The sequence below is a fragment of the Hippopotamus amphibius genome, chromosome 9, assembly GCF_030028045.1.
Source record: "Hippopotamus amphibius kiboko isolate mHipAmp2 chromosome 9, mHipAmp2.hap2, whole genome shotgun sequence".
Lineage (NCBI taxonomy): Eukaryota > Metazoa > Chordata > Mammalia > Artiodactyla > Hippopotamidae > Hippopotamus > Hippopotamus amphibius.
In genome coordinates this window covers 58,092,905-58,114,468 of record NC_080194.1, presented here as the reverse complement: position 1 = coordinate 58,114,468, position 21,564 = coordinate 58,092,905, and the positions used below count along the sequence as shown (strand labels likewise).

Here is a 21,564-nt window from a genome sequence, read left to right as displayed (position 1 = left end):
CCCAGTTTGGACTCCAGAATAGTCAATGCTATCCAACTAGTGTTAGCATTCTATAACTTTTTCTTTGCTTGTGCACACACTTAGAAGGGATGAGTTGAGTGTTCTTTTACAGAAATACATATGTAATATATACATTATTCTAAACTGCCTTTTGACTATATTATCATGGACATCTCTACAAGTCAGTAGAGAAACAACTTTTTATTTTTCTTAATTTCTTAGAAAAAAATATATACTCATGTAAAATATATATAAATTTTAACGAATTGAACTATAACTTATATACTAGTGATTTTAGTGTGGGCTGTCTTTTTTTCTTGAGTCTCCCCTTCCCCTTTCCTGCATTTCTCTAACCACCTCATAACCCATCCACCAGATAACATGTTAACTATTCAGTATGTATCGTTTTGTGTTTTTTTTCATATGCATGTGTGTGTGTGTAGTCATATACGTATTTAGGGGTTTTAACTTTTTTTTTAATGGATTACATTTTACGCACTTCTCTATGTCTTGTATCCTTTGCAAATCCTTATAAGTCAACAGGTTTATATCTTATTTGATTGTGTATAGTAGCTTAATAATATCCCATGATGTGAATGTATCAAAAGTTATTCAGCTATTTTTTCAGAATTACAGTTGACCTTTGAACAACGCAGGGGTCAGGGCTGCTGACTCCATGCAGTCAAAAGTCTGTGCACAACTTTACAGTCAGGCCTCCTCCATGTCTGAGGATTCAACCAATTGCGGGTCGTGTAATACTGTAGTACATATTTAGTGAAAAAAATCCGTGTATAAGTGGACCCGCATAGTTCAAACCCATGTTGTTCAAGGCTCTACTGTAATTCACTCATAATTAACTCTGTTTTTGGATTTTTACACAGATACACAATACTGTCAAAACATCCTTGTACATACATCTTGGAATAGCTTCCTGAGAATGGAATTGCCAGTTCAAAGGATATGTATGTTTTAATTTTAAAATGTTTGTTGTCAGGTCATATTTCTACTGTCTCTGTATGAGAGTACCCTTTTCTGTCATCCTTACTGGCAATAGGTATTATTGCTCTTTTAAATTTTGTCGGTCTGATGGATAAAAAGTGATTTCTCAGTAGTACTTTAATTTGCATTTTCCTGACTACACTGAACATATTTTTGCATATTTATTGGCAATGTACTATGAATTAGTTATATTCTTTGCTCATTTTTGTTGAGCAAAGCTCAAACTAATTTTCTTTGGGCTATCTTTTTCTTGTCAATTTATTACAGCATTTTTCTAAATCTGTTGTTTCTAATTTTGTTTATGGTATCTTTTTGTCATACAAAAAGTTTTAAACTTTTGTCAAACATGTACATTCTTTTGTTTATAGCTCTGAATTTCCTTCCTTGTATAACATGGTTCTTCCAACTTCTAGACAATATATATAATTTATTTCAAAGGTTTTTATATTTTTTTCTGTCTTTAATCCATTTGAATTATACTTTTGCATGTGATATGAAACAGGAATCCAATTTAAAATTTTATATGACTGTTAAGCTCAATTAATCTAGTATCTCCTGATAATTTCCTGTTGGATTCTATTTGGAATTGAATTGAGTTTATATATTATCTTTGAAAGAAATGGCATTTTTATGATAGTAAATTTTCCTATCCAAGAATGTGGCATGGCTTTCCATTTCTTCATCTCTTATTTTATGCTCTTCAATAAGACCTTACAATTTTCTTTGTATAAATTCTGTGCCTTTCTTTTTAAATTTAGTCTTAGGTGTTTTATAATTCTTGTCACTATTGTAAGTGGAATGTTTTCTTTTTTCCATACCTAAAAACTTACTACTAATATAGAAAAAAAAGCCAAATTATCTTTTAATTCTAGTAGGCATTTTACTAGAGGTTCTTAAGTTTTTGAGATATGCAATTGTATCAACAAAAATAGTTGTATCTCTTCTACTGTTCATATCAGTGATTTTTGTCATATTGAACTTGCTAAAACTTCCAAGAGAATATTAAATAGTAATAGTGATTATTGAGAAATGTGTCTAATTTCTGATTTTAGATGAAATTGTTCTAGAGTTTTACTGTTTAGGATATGGTCTTTATTATGTCTTTCTATTCCTAATTTATGTAGAGTTTTTAAGATTTGCTGCTGGTTTTGTCAAATGCCTTTTCAGCATATGTGACATCATGTAGTTTTTGTCCATTAATTTGTTGATGTGTAATAGACTATGATTGACAGATTTCCTGATATTGATCTACCTTTGAATTCCTAGAATAAGCCATCTTGGTCACTGTATTCATTTCCTAGTGCTGTCATAACAAAGCACCACAAACTGAGTGGCTTAAAACAATAGAAACTTACCTCTGAAACCTGTGGGGGAGGATTCGTTCTTGCCTCTTTATAGCCTCTAGAGATTTGCCAACAATCTTTGGCAACCCTTGGCTTGTGGATGCATTACTCCAATGCTCTGTCTTCACATGGCCATCTTCTTTCTGTTTCTTCATATCATCTTCCTTTATGCATGTCTGTCCCAGTATCCAAATTTCCCCTTTTAATAGAATACATATCATATTGGATTAGTGTCCACCCTAACAACCTCATTTTTTATTTGATTACTTCTGTTAATATCCTACGTACAACTAAAGTCACATTCTAAGGTATTAGTAATGATTAGGACTTCAACATATAACAGTCATACTAACAGGTGTGATCTATTACTGGATTCTATGTGGTAATATTTGATTTAGAAATAAAGATTTGTGTGTATAAATGAGATTTGTATATAATTCTTTTTTCCTACTTGTTATACAGTTATGCTGGCTTCATAACATAAATTGGGAGCTTTTAAATAATGTTGGAATTACAGTTCTTTCAAGTTTAAAAGGAACATAGATATGAAACCATCTGAGTATTGAACCACTGAAGATGAGCCATAATAGAAAAGAATATAGACAAGAATGTATATATGTGTACAGGCGAAGTAGATCTTCAATTACCTTTCCATTCTCTTTTAGTGCACTTGGTATACTCAAATTTCACTTCTTCTTAGCTTGTTTTTGGTAATTTTCATTTTTCTAGGAAATCTTTACCCATTCCTGTATGTTTCCTTGTTACCAAAGGTAGTAATACCCTAAAGTTCTTTGCATGTCTTCTATATTCTGTATTTATGTTTCCTGTCTTATTTCTAAGCTTGTGTAGTTTAGCTCTCTCTTTTTTAAGTCTGGCACATGAAGTCATTGCTTATTTTATTAGTACTTAGAAGTATTGACTTTGGATTTATTATTATTTATTCTTTCTTATTTCATTATTACTATATTTATTAACTTCCTCTTCCTGGTTTGTTTTGTTTTGTTTCATCTCATTGCACTTTGTCTAATTTCTTAGATGAATACTGAATTTCTTAATTTTGTATCTTTCTCATTAATTGTAAAGGTTTTTAAAGTTTTACAGTTGTTCCTCTGGATATAGCTTTTGTTGCATCCCATCAATTTTGCTATGACATGTTTTCCTATATGTTTCTCTCCAAATGCACTCTCCCAAGGCTTGGTCTCTGAGAATAGGAAGACCAGGCACACCCAAGAGAGCTAATATAATCCAGCCAAGCCCCTCCTACGTTACGTGGCCCTGCTTTCTCTGAGGGAGGGAAGGAGTCTTCACCAGCTCTCCCTGACAGGAGCCTCACTCACGTGGCTCAGGAGCAAACGGTTGGTAGACATGATACAGGGGAGATGCAGCAAGATGCCAACTTCCAAGTCTTCCTCACTCCTCAAACCAAGAATATTAGAAAATGTATATCCCACAGAGAAGTTAGCACTCAAGTTTTAATAAAGGTAGCCAGTTTCAAATTGGTTTCTTAAAACTTCCCCCCCCCAGCTTTATTGAGGTATAATTGACAAGTAAAATTGTATATATTTAAATTATACAATGTGATGATTTGATGTATATATACATTGTGAAGTGATTACTGCAAATTATTTAACACACCCATCACTCACATGGTTACCATTTGTGTATGTGTGTGTGTGTGTGTCTGGTAAGAACACTTAAGATCTACTCTCTTAGCACATTCCAAGTGTACAATACAGTATTATTAGCTATAGTCATTATGCTGTACATTAGATCCTCAGAATTTTTTCATCATATAAATGAAAGTTTGTTTTCTTTGAGTCAACATCTGCTCATTCCCCCCTCCCCCACCCAGACAGCCCCTGGCAACCACCATTCTACTCTCTGCTTCTATCAGTTTGACTTTTTTTTTTAATTCCACATATAAGTGCAATCATACAGTATTTTGTTTTTCTCTGTCTGGATTATGTCACTTAGCATAAGGTCCTTCAGGTTTACCCATGTTATCTCAAATGGCAGGATTTCCTTCTTTTTATGGATGAATAGTATTGCATTATGTGGAATTCTCTCTATCCATTCATCCATTGATAGACACTTAGGTTGTTTGCATATCTTAGCAATTGTAAATAATGCTGCAGTGAACACGGGAGTGCAGATGTCTCTTCGAAATACTGATTTCATTTCCTTTAGACACATACCCAGATGTGGGCTTGCTGGGTCATATGGTAGTTCTATTTTTAATTTTTTCAGGAACCTCCATACTGTTTTCTATAGTGGCCTCCAATTTTATTCCCATCAACAGTATACAAGGGTTCTCTTTTCTCTACATTCTCACCAACACTTGTTAACTTTTGCCATTTTGATACTAGCCATTTTAACAGGTGTGAGGTGATATCTCATTGTGGTTTCAATTTGCATTTCCTTGATGATTAGTGATGTCAGTAACTTTTTCATGTGTCTGCTGCCATTCGCATGTCTTCTTTAGAAAAATGTCTGGTCAGGCCCTTTGCCCGATTTTTAATCGTATTGTTTTGTATTTTTGCTGTTAAGTTGTATGAGTTTGTTATATATTGTGGAAATTAACCCCTTATCAGATATATAGTTGGCAAATATTTTCTCCCATTCCATAGGTTGTCTCTTTACTCTGTTAATTGTTTCCTTTGCTGTGCAAGAAGATTTTTAGTTTGATGTAGTCCCACTTGTCTGTTTTTGCTTTTGTTACCTGTGCTTTTGGTGTTATATCCAAAAAATCACTGCCAGGGCCAATGTTAAGTAGCTGTTTCACTTGTGTTTTCTTCTAGGAGTTTTACAGTTTCAGATCTTACATTTAAGTCTTTAATCTATCAATATTTCAAGTTAGTTTTTGTGAGTAGTCTGTGATAGAGGTCTAGTTTCATTTGTTTGCTTGTGAATATCTAGTTTTCCTAACAACACTTATTGAAGATACCATCCTTTCCCCATTGTGTGCTCTTGGTGCCCTTGTCAAAGATTAGTTGACTGTACATGTGTGGGTTTATTTCTGGGTTCTCTATTCTGTTCTGTATTTATCGCATACCACAATCACCACAGAATATTTTCCTTCATTCCGTAAATATTTATTGCATGTCTGCTATGTGTCTGGCAGTATGCTAGAATTGTAAGTCAGACTAGATCCTTGAACTCATGGAGCTTAATATTAGTGGAAGGAGACAGTCATTAGTGGATACAGACAATTAACTGGATAGTTATACTAAAGAGTGGTAGGGAAGTGCAGAGTGCAGGGGGCTTTATAGGGGTCACCTAACCCAGTACTGGAGTCAGAAAAGACATCTGAGGAATAGTTAACCAGACAGAGTGGTGGCAAAGAGTCATAGTAAGGTAATATAATGTGCAGAGACCAGAGATGAAAAGTCAGGGAGACTGGTAGAACTGCATAACAACAAAGAGCTGCTGTTCATTGGATGTTTATTACATGCCTTGCAGTCTGCAGAATACTTTACATACATTCGTGTCTATATCCTTATACTGTGTGTGTGTGTGTGTGTGTGTGTGTGTGTGTGTGTGTGTGTGGAGGGAGGGGGTATGTATTATTATCCCCACAGAAAAAGAAATGAAATCTTTAAGTTTTTAAGTTACTTGCCCAAGATCACATAGCTTGTAAGTTTGTTTGGATAACTCGAAATGCATGATATTAACTGCTGTTGTATCGCTTGGTTCGGTTTCTTGTGTTTTCTTCACTGGCTCCTCACCCTTCTGTTGCTGCCTCTGCTCATCCCCCAGATTTTGCCCTTGACCCTCTGCTTCTCTGGCTGTGTACTTCCCCTAAAAGGATAGAGATAACTCCAAGTTATCTCTTCTGGATCAGAGAATGGCCTCCAAGTTGTCAACTTCTCATAGCAGATATGCTTTCCTTACGTAACTTTCCTTGTAGAACGTGTGCTGAATTTCCCATAGGAAGTCAGAACCCTTCGTAGTCAATGGCTTCCTTACTCTGGCTCACCCACTTTGTTTCCTTGTAGTGGCCTACACAAAGCCTCCACTATAACTAGACCAGCTTATTCTCATCTGTGTATGTGATGCTCATTTCTCATGCTTTTTCTTGCTTTGAGGCCTTCGCATGTGCTTTTTCTTCTACCTGAAAATCCCATTTCCCTGCTTCACATGGCCATGCCCTATTAATATTTAAAGTCTCTCTGCATAAATTTTACATGTTATACAAAATCTTTCCCGATTTTCCTCTGTTAAGTGTGTCTCCTCGAAGCCATCATAGCATCCTTTACATAGCATCTGTCATACCACAATATTAAAATTACCTGTTTTTTGACAGCTACTCATCCCCTTACCAGTAGGCTCACTAAGGGCAGTTATTGTACTAGTTTACCATTGTACCTCAGCACTTAGTGTAGTGCCTGAATATAGGATGCGCTGAAAAAATATTTGTTAGATAGGTGCATGAACAAATAAATGAATGAATAATGAATGATTCAATCCATTCTGTGTCTCACCTGAGTGGTTTTCCTTTACCAAAGTAAAGACAAACCCTTTTCTTTACTAAATTCTACCAGTCCCTTAAGGGACTAGATTAAATTTTACATCCTCCATGAATTCATCTCCCATCACTCTAGGGCCCATTTAGTTCTCCTTTTTTTTAACTTTCTTTAACATTGTTAGTTATAGCAATTTAGCACTAAGTTTTGAATTGTCTTTTATTTTTAAATTGTTTAATATGGATCTGTTTTGTCTCATCAGTCATAGACTTCTTGAGGGAAGAAGTGGGTTATATTTTATACTTTTTCTTCATACACGGTTTGGTATAGGGTAAGCCTCGAATACTTGTGGATTTATAGAACTCATCTGATGTCTAAGAGACATGAATGAGTTATCATGGAAACCACTGCTAATATCATTAAAAAGATCACTAAAGCCTTGTCCTATCTCACTTCGTGCATGACCTCAGTCCCAGTAGTTGTTGACATTCATTGATTCAAAAAACATCTGAGTTCCTATTTGGTGTAACATAACACATAATTGTACCGTATCTATATTACATAGTATTTTTCATACATGTTACTTTAGTCTACTCAATTTTATTGTATTTTCCATAAAGGCAGAGTCACTTTTTGATATTTGATTACCTCTGCAGAACTTAGCACACATATTTACATATATAGTACATATATCTAAAGATTGGTTAATGGGCTGTCATAAAGTAGAATGCCATTGATATATAGCCTTCAATGTGATGCTTATTAAAATAGCACTTAATCATATATATTTTATGTAAGATTGTACTTCATGTAGGAAGGTTTTTTTTTAATTGAAATATACTTGACATAAAATATTATGTTGGTTTCAGGTGTACCTCATAGTGATTTAACATTTGCGTGTATTATGAAATGATCACAATAGTCTAGTAACCATCTGTCCCATATAAAGTTATCTGAGTTTTATTGACCATATTCTGTATGCTGTATAGTACACCCCATTGCTTATTTATTTTATACCTGGAGATTTGTATCTCTTAACCCCTTATTTCATCCACCCAGCCCCATGCCCTCCCCTCTGGCAACCATCAGTTTCTTCTCTGTATTCTTGAGTCTGTTTAGTTTTATTTGTTTGCTTGTTTTGTTTTTTAGATTCCATATATAAGTGAGATTATATGGTATTTGTCCTTCTCAGTCTGACTTATTTCACTTAGCATAATAGCCTCTAGATTCATCCGTGTTGTCCCAAAGAGCAAAATTTCATTTTTTTTATGGCTGAGTAATATTCCGTTGTATATATACACCACATCTTCTTTATACATTTGTCTATTGATGGACATTTAGGTTGCTTCCATATCTTGGCTATTGAAAATAATACTTCAGTGAACATTGTGGTACATATATCTTTTCAAGTTAGTGTTTTTTGTTTTCTTTAGGTAAATACCCAGATGTGAAATTTCTGGATCATATGACAGTTCTGTTTTTAATTTTTAGAGGAACCTCCACAATTTTTTCCATAGAGGCTGTACCACTTATAGTCCCACCAATAGTGCAGGACCATTGCTTTTCTCCACATCCTCACCAACACCTGTTCTTTGTTGTCTTTTTTATGATAGCCTTTCTAGCAGATATGAGATGGTCACATTGTGGTTTTGGTTTGTATTTCTCTGATGATTAGTGATGTTGAGCATCTTTTCATGTCTTTTGGTCATCTGTATCTCTTTACTGGAAAAATGTCTATTCACATCCTCTACCCATTTTTTAATGAGTTGTTTTTTATTCTGATGTTGAGTTGTATCAGTTCTTTATATATTTTGGGTATTAACCACTTATCAGATATATCATTTGCAAATATCTTCTCCCATTTGTTAAGCTGCCGTTTCATGTTGTTTATAGTTTCCTTCCCTGTGCAAATGCTTTTTAGTTGGATGCAAGCATGCTGGTTTATTTTTGCTTTTGTTTTCCTTGCCTGAGAAACAGATCCAAAAAAATATTACTAAGACCAATGTCAATGAGTATACTGCCTATGTTTTCTTCTAGGAGTTTGTTGGTTTCAGGTCTTACATTTAAGTCTTTAATCCATTCTATGTTTATTTTGTACATGGTGTGAGAGTAGTCCAGTTTGATCCATTTGCTATAGCTGTCCGTTTTCCCAACATCATTTATTAAAGAGGCTGTCTTTTTCCCATTGTATATTCTTGCCTCTTTTGTTGCAGATTAATTGACCATATAAGTGTGGAATTTTTTCAGGGCTCCCTAGTCTGTTCCATTGATCAGTATACTGTTTTTGTGCCAGTGCCATACTTTTTTTGACTACAGTAGCTTTGTGGAATAGTCTAAAGTCAGGGAACATGATACATCCAGCTTTGTTCTCCTTTCTTGAGATGTTTTTTGGTTTTTCAAGGTCTTTTGTATTTCTGAACAAATTTTAGAATTATTTCTGCTAGTTCTGTGAAAAATACAATTGATATTTTGATAAGGATTGCATTGACTCTGTAGATTGTCTTGGGGAGTATGGTCATTTTAACAATATTAATTCTTCCAATTTATGGGCACAGTATATCTTTCCATTTGTTTGTGTCATCTTCAGTTTTTTTCATCAGTGTCTTATAATTTTCCAAGTATAGGTCTTTATTTTTTTTAAGAACTTTTATTGAGATACAGTTAACATACAACAAACTGTGTATATTTAGAGTGTACAATTTGGTATCCCAATCTCCTAATTCATTCACCCCCAACCCTCCCTGCTTTCCCCACTTGGTGTCCATATGTTTTTACTCTACATGTGTCTCTATTTCTACCTTGCAAACCGGTTGATTTGTACCATTTTTCTATAGTCCGCATATATGTGTTAATATATGATATTTGTTTTTCTCTTTCTGACTCACTTCACTCTGTATGACAGGCTCTAGGTCCAACCATATCTCTACAAATGTCCCAGTTTGATTTCTTTTTATAGCTGAGTAATATTCCATTGTATATATATACCACATCTTCTTTATCCATTCATCTGTTGATGGACATTTAGGTTGCTTCCATGACCTGGCTATTGTAAATAGTGCTGCAATGAACATTGGGGTGCATGTGTCTTTTTGAATTATGGTGTTCTCTGGGTATATGCCCAGTAGTGGGATTGCTGGGTCATATGGTAACTCTATTTTTAGTTTTGCAAGGAACCTCCATACTGTTCTCCATAGTGGCTGTATCAGTTTATATTCCCACCAACAGTGCAAGAGCATTCCCTTTTCTCCACACCCTCTCCAGCATTTACTGTTTGTAGATTTTCTGAGGATGCCCCTTCTGACTGGTGTGAGGTGATACCTCATTGTAGTTTTGATTTGCATTTCTCTAATAATAAGTGATGTTGAGCAGCTTTTCATGTGCCTCTTGGCCATCTGTATGTCTTTGGAGAAATGCCTATTTAGGTTTTCTGCCCATTTTTTGATTGGGTTGTTTGTTTTTTTGATATTGAGCTGGATGAACTGTTTATATATTTTGGAAGTTAATCCTTTGTCTGTTGATTTGTTTGCAAATATTTTCTCCCATTCTGAGGGTTGTCTTTTCATCTTGCTTATAGTTTCCTTTGCTGTGCAGAAGCTTTGAAGTTTCATTAGGTCCCACTTATTTATTTTTGTTTTTATATCCATTACTCTAGAGGATGTATCAAAAAAGATCTTGCTGTTATTTACGTCGAAGAATGTTCTTTCTATGTTTTCCTCTAGGAGTTTTATAGTGTCTGGCCTTACATTTAGGTCTTTAATCCCTTTTGAGTTTATTTTTGTGTATGGTGTAAAGGAGTGTTTTAATTTCATTTTTTACTTATAGCTGTCCAGTTTTCCCAGCACCACTTATTGAAGAGGTTGCCTTTTCTCCATTGTATATCCTTGCCTCCTTTTTCATAGATTAGTTGACCATAGTTTATCCCTGGGCTTTCTATCCTGTTCCATTGATTTATATTTCTGTTTTTGTGCCGGTACCGCAAGTATAGGTCTTTCACTTCCTTAGGTAGATTTATCCCTAGGTATTTTATTTTATTTTTTTAATGTGATAGTAAATGGGGTTGTTTTCTTAATTTCTTTTTCTGATAGTTCATTGTTAGTGTATAGGAATGCAAAAGATTTCTGTATATTAATTTTGTATGCTGCAACTTTACTGAATTCATTTATTACATCTAATAGTTTTTTGGTGGCATCTTGAGGATTTTCTATATATAGTTTCATGTCATCTACAAAAAGTGACAGTGTTACTTCTTCCTTTCCAATTTGAAATCCTTTTATTTTTTTTTTTCTTGTCTCATTACTGTGGCTAGGACTTCCAGTACTATGTTAAGTAGGTGGCAGGATTGGGTATCCTTGTCTTGGTCCTAATCTTTGAGGAATTACTTTCAGCTTTTCACTGTTTAGTATGATGTGAGCTGGGGGATTGTCATATAAGGCCTCTATTATGTTGAGGTGTGTTCCCTCTATGCCCAGTTTCTGGAGAGCTTTTATCATAAATGGGTGTTGAATTTTGTCAAAAGCTTTATCTGTATCTATTGTGATGACCATATGATTTTTATTCTTCAATTTGTTAATATGGTGTGTCACATTGATTGATTTGTGGCTATTGAACCATCCATATATCCCTGGAATAAATCCCACTTGATCATGGTATGTGATCTTTTTAATGTATTGTTGAGCTCAATTTGCTGACATTTTGTTGAGAACTTTTACATCTATGTTTAGCAGTGATACTGGCCTGTGACTTTTTTTGTGGTGTCTTTGTCTGGTTTTGGCATAAGGCTGTTACTGGCCTCATAGAATGAGTTCAGAAGCATTCCTTCCTCTTCAATATTTTGGAATAGTTTGAAAAGGATCAGCATTAATTCTTCTTTAAATGTGTGGTGGAATTCACCTGTGAAGCTGTGCGATCCTGGACTTTGTTTATTGGGAGTTTTTTTGATTACTGATTCAATTTCATGACTGGTAATCTGTTTATATCTTCTACTTATTAATTCAGTCTTGGAAGATTGTACATTTCTAGAAATTTATCGATTTCCTCTAGGTTATCCATTTTATTGTTGTATGATTGGTCATAGTAATCTTTTATGATCCTTTTTATTTCTGTGGTATCAGTTGTAACTTCTCCATTTTCATTTCTGATTTTATTTATTTGGGCCATCTCTCTTTTTTTCTTTATGAGTCTGGCTGAAGGTTTATTGATTTTTTTAAATCTTTTCAAAGAACCAGCTCATAGTGTCATTAATTTTTTCTATTTTTTTAAACTTAATTCATCTATTTAGTTTCTGATCTTATGATTTCTTTCCTTCTACTAACTGTGGGTTTTGTTTATTCTTCTTTTTTTAGTTTCTTTTAGGTGCAAGGTTAGATTGTTTGAGATTTTTATTGTTTCCTGAGGTAGGCTGATATCACTATACACTTCTCTCTTACAACTGCTTTTGCTGCATTCCCATAGATATCGGATTGCTATGTTTCCATTTTCATTTGTCTCCAGATGTTTTTATTTCCTCTTTTATTTCTTCAGTGACCAATTGGTTGTTTAATAGCATTTTTTTTTTTACAATTTTTCTTTTAGTTATTTTGAGTCTCATAGCATTGTAGTTGAAAAGATGCTTGATACAATTTCAGTTTTCTTAAATGTATTGAGACTTGTTTGTGGCCTAGCATGTGATCAGTTCTAGGGAATTTTTGATGTGCACTTGAAAAGAATGTGTATTCTGCTGGTTTGGGATGAAATGTTTTGTATATTATCTATTAATTCTAACTGCGCTAATGTATCATTTAAGGGCAGTATTTCCTTATTTTTTTGTCTGGATGATGTAAGTAAAGTGTTACAACACCCTGCTATTATTGTATTACTATCACTTTCTCCCTTTATGTTTGTTAATATTTGCTTATGTATTTATGCATATTCCCTATGTTGTGTGCATATATATTTACAATTGTTGTATTTTCTTCTTGAATTGATCCCTTTATCATTATGTAACATCCTTCATTGTCTCATGTTATAGTCTTTGTTTTAATGTCTATTTTGTCCGATATGAGTATGGTTACCCCAGCTTTCTTTTCATTTCAATTTGCATAGAATACCTTTTTCCATCCCCTCACTTTATGTCTGTTTGTGTTTTTAGATCTTAAGTGTGACTGTTGTAGGCAGCATATATATGGGTCTTGTTTTTTTGTCCATTAAGTCACTCTTTGTCTTTTGATTGGAGTGTTTAAGCCATTTATATTTAAAGTAATTATTAATAAGTATGTACTTCTTGCCATTTTGTTCATTGGTTTTATAGTTCTTTTTTGTTCTTTTCTTCTTCTTTTCCTTTTTTCCTTGTGATTTGATGACTATGCTTATGATGATCTGTTAAGTTCAAATGCATTTTGACAACTCTCCATTTTTACTCCCCACTCAATGTTTAATGTTTTAGAGGTCATGTTTTATATCTCTTTGTTTTGTATATTCCTTAACTATTTATTATGGATATAGATGATTTTACTACTTTTGTCTTTTAACCTTCTACTAGCTTTATATGTAGTTAATCTGCTACCTTAACTATACGTTTGCCTTTAGAAATGAGACTTTTTCCTTTCCTAATTTTCATGTTTCTAGTTATGGCCTTTTCTTTTCTGCTTAGGGAGGTCCCTGTAACATTTCCTGTAAAGCTGGTTTAGTGGTGCTGAACTCTTATCTTTTGCTGAAAGCTTTATCTCTCCTTCAAATCTGAATAATAGCCTTACTGGATAGAGTATTCTTGGTTGTTGGTTTTTCCCTTTCATCACTTTAAATATATCATGCCATTCCCTACTGGACAGCAAATTTTCTGTGGAAAAGTCAGCTGACAGTCTTATGGAGTTCACTTGTATGTAACTGGTTGCTTTCTCTTACTGCTTTAAAGATTCTCTCTTTAATTTTTTCCATTTTAATTATAATGTGTCTTGGTGTGGGCCCCTTTGGGTTCATCTTGTTTGGAATTCTTTGTGCTTCCTGGACCTGGATGTCTGTTTCCTTCCCCAGGTTAAAGGAGTTTTCAGCTGTTATTTTCTTCAGTAAGTTCTCTGCTCCTTTCCCTCTCCCTTCTCCTTCTGGGACCCCTATAATGTGAATGTTAGTATCCTTGATGTTGTCCCAAAGGTCTCGTAAACTGTCCTCATTTTTTAAAAATATTTACTTTTTAAATTTATTTTTGGCTGCGTTGGGCCTTCATTGCTGTGAGTGGGCTTTCTCTAGTTGTGGCGAGTGGGAGCTACTGTTCATTGCAGTGTGCAAGCTTCTCATTGCAGTGGCTTCTCTCGTTGCTGAGCACAGGCTCTAGGCATGTGGGCTCAGTAGTTGTAACATGCAGGCTCAGTAGTTGTGGCTTGCACACTCTAGAGTGCAGGCTCAATAGTTGTGGTGCATGGGCTTAGTTGCTTTGCAGCATGTAGGATCTTCCTGGACCAGGGATCGAACCTGTGTCCCCTGCATTGGCAGGTGGATTCTTAACCATTGTACCATCAGGGAAGTTCCGACTGTCCTTATTTTTTTAAATTATTTTTTCTGTTCAGCTTGCATACTTTCCACTACTCTATCTTCCAGTTCACTGATCTATTCCTCTCTATCATCTAATCTGTTGTTGATTCCTTCTAGTGCAGTGGTTCCCAGCTTTTGTGGCACCAGGGTCAGGTTTTGTGGAAGACAATTTTTCCATGGATGGGGGGTTGGGGGGTGATTCAGGCAGTAATGCGAGTGATGGGGAGCGGCAGATGAAGCTTCACTCACTCGCCCACCGCTCACTTCCTGCTGTGCAGCCCAGTTCCTAACAGGCCACAGACTGGTAGCAATCTGTAGACAGGGGTTTGGGGACCCCTGTTATAGTGTATTTTTTATTTCAGTTGTATTCTTTAGCTCTTTTTGGTTCTTCTTTGTATTTTCTCTTTGTCAAACTTATCAGTGTGTTCATCCATTCTTCTCCTGAGTTCATTGAACATCTTTAAAATCATTACCTTGAACTCTTTATTGGATAGATTGCTTATCTCCACTTCACCTACCACTTCTTCTATGGAACATATACCTCTCTCACCTCATTTTGCCTAATTTTCTGTTTTTATTTCTTCATACTAGGTAGGTGGGTCATGATTCTTAATATTGGAGAAGTGGCCTTATGTAGGAGATGTCCTATGGGGCCCAGTAGAACACTCGCCTCTGTTCACCAGAGTTATATGCTCTTGGGATGCTTCATATGTGGGCTGTATGAACGCTTCTCTTGTGGCATGGCCAATTACTGTGGGCATGCTGGTTGGCAGGGCTGGCCTCATGTGGTGGCTGCTGGCCCACTGGTGGATGGTACTGGGTCCCAGCATAGCTGACAATGGTGCCTGTGGAGCCCAAGGCTGGTTCCAGTCCTCTCATGGGTGGGGCCAGGTCCTGGCACATCTGGATGTACAGTCCATGAAGTCTTGGGACTGGTGCCAACCAGCTGATGGGCAGGTAACCCCTGACACTAAGAGGCTAGAGGGAGGTCTTCAAAATGGTGCTTGCTGGTGCTGGTATCCATGTGGTAAACAAGCTCCCGAGAATGGCTGCCACCAGTATCTCCATCCCCAGGGGAGGCTTAGTTGCCTCTTGCCTCTCCAAGAAGCTCTCCACGATTAGCAAGTAGAAAGATCCAGTTTCCTTTCAAATTACTGCCTCTGTGCTGAGACTTGGAGCATGAGAAATTTTGTGTGTTCCCTTTAAGAGCAAAGTCTCTGTTCCCTACAGACCCCTGGCTTTCCTGAACGTAAGTCCTGCTGGTTTTCAAAGCCACACATCCTAGGGGCTCATCTTCCTGGCATAGGACCCCCAGGCTGGGGAGCCTGATGTGTGGCTCAGATCCCTTGCTCCTTGGGTAAGACCTCTGCAATTACAATGTTCTTTCAGTTTGAGAGTTGCTGATCCAGAGATGTGGGCCCTGACTATACAATGTCTCAACCCTTTTACCCATCTTCTTGTGGTTCCTTCTTTATATCTCTAGTTATGGAAAATCTTCTCTGCTAGTCTTCAGGTTGTTCTCATAGATAGTTGCTGTATAAGTAGTTATAATTTTGGTGTGCCCCTGGGACAAGGTGAGTTCAGGGTCTTCCTACTATGCCATCGTGAACACACTTCCCTCATATAGGAAGTTGACTTTATAATTGCTCTCCATTTTTTATATGTGAATATTTGGAATTCACTTTTATAATTGAAATAGTGAAGCCAATGCCCAAAGAGAAAAATCTCTTGTCTATTGAATAATAAAAAAGAGTTCAATATGACTCTTAGCTCTTTAAAAAGCTTTTATAATCTATGTCACTTATTTGCACTTATTAGTTTAAAGATTTCATGAAGAAAACTCATATCTGTTATGTGTTAAATCCCCATAATTAGATAGTTAATTCTCTCTAAAATAATTGGAATGAATAAGTAAACATACAGTTAAATAACTTGTGCTGAAATTTTACCTCGGGCACTAAGAAACATAATATTTACATCATTATTTTTAGGTCTTCTAAACTATGTGGTATTTGTATAATATTAAAATAAAATTATTTTTCCCTTCGTAGGCAAGTGGAATTACCGATATAAAGGTAGGTCATTTCTGAATAACTAGAGCTTTGAGAACTTTTCTACTTAATTAACTGTGAAACTTCCTGATTATTTATACTTAGGGGAAAAAAGTTGAAAAATGGCACCCACCCAGTAGTAGAAACAGCAGCCCTGCACTCAGTCCTTACCTATTGCATGCCTGGGGCAGTGGCAACCCCCATTTTCCTCTGGAGAATTTACTGATGGGACTAACCACCTGGTATGTAAGTTTTCCTCAGGTCTCAGTGAGATACTTAGGAGCAGAACAAGCAAGAGGGTTTTTTTGCTTTAAAAAAGATGTTTTCCTTGGATTTGTGCAAAAACTTGACTGTATGAAGAAAAGTGAGGTGTTTATCTTTATTCTGCTCCTGGGTAATTAACGAAGAATCAAGTTTATCACGAGTTTTCTTGTGATTCCATATTTACTTAGACCTACATTTGTATTTGTTAAGTTTTCTTTCACTTAAAGAAGGTGTCATAAAATTAGATTTAATCAGAACTCAGAATTTATGGTAATTTTTAAGACTAATTTGCCTTTCATTATCCATAAAGTTTGCTAAATAAAATAACAGCATAAAAAATTAGTATTCTCATAAGCATTTAAAACATTCATTTACATACTACAAATTAATATGCTAACCTTAAAACATGATTAAAGCCAGTCCTTCTGTATAAATATTTTGTTAGCCTAACTATGACTGTAGAATATACATGAATTTAAGAGAAAAAGTACACTTATAAAATACTATCATTCAGATAGTCTAGTACCTCAGCTGACCTCAAGCCAGTGTGTTCAGGTAAACAGGCACCAGGAAGTTTTGCCATTTCAAGGAAAAAAGTCAATTAAAACTATGAAACCCTAAAATTTGGGGGGAAAAACAAGAAATTGAGATAATTGGCCTGTAAAAGAACCCATTAGCAATACAGAGGTAAATTTCAATCAATACCTGTTTTCACATGATAACCATGTAGTGGAGGATGTATTTCTGAAATCCCTAGAAAAGTATTTAGGAAAAAAATGAAATGGGAGCGCCCCAAAAATGTTGTCCAGGAAAATGGAAAACACTTTTAAATACAAATCGTGTGAATACATTACCTGTGTAATTCTTTCAGGTCATGCGCACAACACATTTAATTATGATATATTTAGAAAATTGTGGGTTTTTAAAAAAAATCATTGCTATCATTCTTAATTACTTTAAACCAACAGTGGGCCAGAGAGTCATAGATGAAATCTAATTTTATAGAAAGTTTTTGAATAAAATTAAAACAGCAGCAGACCAAGGATTATATATTTTGATTAGTAGATGTCTTTTTAGGAGTAAAATTTTGAATCTTTTGCAAGATCTTTTTCAAACAGATTTGCCCATATGAGTATTCTCCTTATGAGGGGCAAATTTTATAAGATCTGCCTCCTTTATATTTATCACAAATCTGCTCTAATTTTAGAATAAACAATCCCTTCTCTTTGAAAACAGACTATAGATCACTTTTGTATCTGCACTAGTGTATCTCAAATGAGCAAAGTTAAGATATACTAAAAGTGAGGGCCTAACAAGCAGGGAAATACCTTGAATGGCCCTTCTCTCCCAAAGGGCACCTTGGTCAATAGACATGTAAGCACATAACCCTTTCTGTATTGTTTGCCCTCCTGGAAACTTTTTTTTTTTCATTCAAAAGTAAGACCTTTCTAAAGATTTATAAACTTCTATAATACATTAGGCAATAAACAGAAATTTTAATAAACAGACTTTGCCTGTGAAGCAAAAAATAAAACAAATAGGTAAACATTTTTAAGGCCTAATACATATATATTTCTATACTTATTTATCAATATTGACACTAATATGATAGTGTATGAATAATTTTAAATGTGCAATTAGTCAAAAATTTTTGAATGACTTTATGGCATGCCAGCCTGTGTGAAATGGCACTCAAAGCCTTAAATTTAAAAACTTAAAAATGAAAGTTCTAAGCCACAATCATCTATAGTCTTATGAACTTTTAAACAGAAATTTGGAGCTTCAAAAAGATATTTTACTCATGTTATGCTTTTTTGTGCTAAAATATTACCCTTCTGAAAGCAGAGAACTGTTGTTTAATCAGCAACTACATAATTCATGGATATTCAAATCATAAAGGATTTCATGGGGTCGTTTAAAGCATTTTCATGAGTTTTCATGTGAGAATATATCCTGTTTTTTTAAAATTTTGTGAGAAGAAATGTTCAGGCTCTCCCTAAGAAACTTCTTACGGTATTTAATTAAAACAGCATCAGAAATCTTTATTCTTCCTCTAAACCTCTCATTTTGTGATTTAAATATATTTCTTATTCTTTTATGATGACATTAAAATTGTGTTGCCCATACCAGATAGTAAAACTTCATCATGAAGCTACACTGCTCAAGACTGTGTGGTATTAGCACCGTCTCAACCAGGATCTAATGATTTTGGTATAGAATGGTCCAGAATCAGGCCCCAGTCTATGGATTTAGTAGATAATTTGTTGCATCACCCAACAGTGGGGATTCGATGTGTGATTTTCGGTAATGACATGCATTGTTTTAATGAGAAAAAAAATCTTTCAAAATTGAAAGGTATGTTAATTCTGTTTCCATTATTAATCAGCACTAGAAGGCATACCCTATAAACATGAAAACTCCTTCATCTAGCCAATTTGTTCTAGCTACAGAGAACAGTAATGCATGGAGTGAACCTTTCCTGTATTTCCCTGAGCATGGGCAGCAGTATGTGCTTCCCTTTTATTGCGATGTGTTCAGTAGCAGCTGTCACTGAGGACCTGTGGGGTGAGAAGAGGCATTTAGGTGGCACACAGGAGTAGAGCCACATCACTTGATTCAGATGAAAGGGTCTTTCCAACACGTGTCCAAACACACAGAAAATATGCATCACTTGTAAGTAACAATTATTTCAATGATAGTTTATTTTATTCTCTAGAGTATGGACTTCACTAACAGGGAACATTCAAGGCATACATCTATTAACAAATTGGAATATGAGAATGAAAGGCTCCGAAATGATCTTGCAAAACTTCATGCCAGTGGAAAATCAGCATGGGCTAATCAAAATACCTATGAAGAAACAGGAAGGTATGCCTGTCAAAGCCAAATAAATATGGGGAAAAATGAAGATAGGTATGCTGATTCCATTATATAAGGACATAAATGTACAAACATTTAAGTGAAATTTATTTTTAAACAATTCAAATAATTTTATACACTTTCTCTTCAGCTGCTTAAAATTTATTTTATGATAATTCAGTAGTCTAGCTATATCATTTTATATGAAACTCTGTATTGTCAATAACTTTCAAAGTATAACAGTGAAATGGGTAGAGTGTTAAAATGAATTTTTGTCACTTCATATCCTTCTTAGAACCTGATGTGCCATACAAAATATACAAATAAGTAATCTTAATTTTTATGTCAAAATATAGGAAGATATAACATCTGACTTAACTTCAAGTATATATACACTTTATATTGACACACCAGCAGTTGTAACAAACTGTGGTCATTTCATAGGAAAGAACCTGTGGATGTGTAAGAGAGGTCTTTTCTGAGTGAAGAGAAGCATGTGGAAAATCAATATTTGCTGCCCACATTATCCCCAGACTCTTTAAAGTGTTTTAGTCCAAAATTTAAGTAAATATATCAGCCATAAAATTTGACTAATTTCTTCAATTTTAATAAAATATTTATGGAGTCAGAACTGTCTCTGGAGTTCTTTCACCATTTTCCCATACTTGGAAAATGCTCATCAAAACAAACAAGTTTCTTTTCTACAGGATTTCTCAAAGCTATTAATATGCTAATTACATTGTGAGTTTCCAGGAACAGGCATGATGTGCAATATTCCCCAAATGTATTTGATGTCAGATTTATTAACATTCCATGGTGCTGAGAAATGGTGAATTAATAAAACTTCAATAAAACTTTTGCTTTGAAGCTCATAATACCTAGCATGAAAACTTTACATATTGTCATACAACATAATTAATATTTGCAACATTGGGGAATTCACTTAAACTTTGTTTTCCTATGTTACAAATAAGGTTAATAGTTATAGGGGTTTTCTGAGGATTATAGGAGAAAACATAGTTCCATGTAAAATGTATAGTTCCCTAAATGTTAGCCGTTATTGTTGATATTATTATTATTACTAACAAAATTGTTAGTATTTATAATAATGTTAATACTGATCCAACAACTCATAGTACCTAAAAAGTACATTTTGGTGGATAAACAAATGGCTGAACCTGACATTTCCTCAAAAGATAGTCCTGCTGGGGAGGAGTGATGCCAGGCTCATCTTTGTAACTAAGGGGCCCAGTTCTACAGGCAGATAAATCCATAAATCCAGGGTACATGCTAAAAATGTCTGCTCAGCATTCTTGTGGATGTAGTACAGTTCTCTCCCACTTTCACCACCCCAGGCCTGTATGTATTAGGATATATTCTAACCCAGTGTAAAAAACAGTGTGGTGGGAGCTCTAGGAGCTCTAGGACCCAGAGGCCATAACTCAACTGGGGAGGAATGTAGCTGGGTCCAGTTATTATCTATATGTGCCTGTTTACTCGTAATTCCTCTTGCATGTTTCCTGCATACCTCTGTTACTATGTAACCCTTGTAACTCTATAATGGCCCAGAGGCCATGAAAGAAAAATATCCAATGAAATTACATGTTACCTTCCTGGTTACCTTATTTGGAGGACAAAGAAAGCCTAATGTATAGGAGCTTAACAAAAGGTATAAAAGACAATGCCCTGCTGTGTTCGGGGCTCAGCCTTTGGTTACAAATCTGCTGAGCCTGTTCTGGCACAAATAAATGCTGCTTCCTGCATATAGCCTCGGTGTCTTGCTTCACTCTGTAAAATCCCACAGCAACAGCAAGCATTCAAAAGTGCTAAAGTAATAATTCCTTTTCAGGTGGTTAAGGAAGGCAATGAGGGAAGACTGGCTGCTATCCCAAAAAAGCACTGCTGGCGGGGTGCTGTGTTGAGGTGGCGGCAGCAGCAGCATGAAAGCAGTGTGGGGAGGATGAAAGAGGGCACTGACCAGTAGCCAGGGGTCAGTTCTCTGGTGAGCATGCCCATGTTGACTGGCCGGTATAACTGAAAATCTGTCCAAAGGGGTCTCATCTTGATTTGGTGGGGTAAGAA

At 35.3% G+C, this 21,564-nt stretch overlaps 1 protein-coding gene and 1 long non-coding RNA gene across 2 annotated transcripts in view; one reads left to right on the top strand and one right to left on the bottom strand.

Moving 5' to 3' along the window:
* Window positions 1-21,564, bottom strand: part of LOC130860723 (uncharacterized) — a 140,671-nt gene that overhangs the window by 2,415 nt on the left and 116,692 nt on the right. Inside the window, exon 3 of the long non-coding RNA XR_009055518.1 lies at window positions 2,355-2,541. This is a non-coding gene — a long non-coding RNA (uncharacterized LOC130860723). The remainder of the gene's footprint in view (window positions 1-2,354; window positions 2,542-21,564) is intronic.
* The window catches only part of DEUP1 (deuterosome assembly protein 1), a 108,393-nt gene that overhangs the window by 67,029 nt on the left and 19,800 nt on the right, over window positions 1-21,564 (top strand). The window contains exons 12-13 of the mRNA XM_057749307.1: window positions 16,360-16,383; window positions 19,340-19,491. Of these exons, the coding sequence (XP_057605290.1) occupies window positions 16,360-16,383; window positions 19,340-19,491 (176 nt within the window). The remainder of the gene's footprint in view (window positions 1-16,359; window positions 16,384-19,339; window positions 19,492-21,564) is intronic.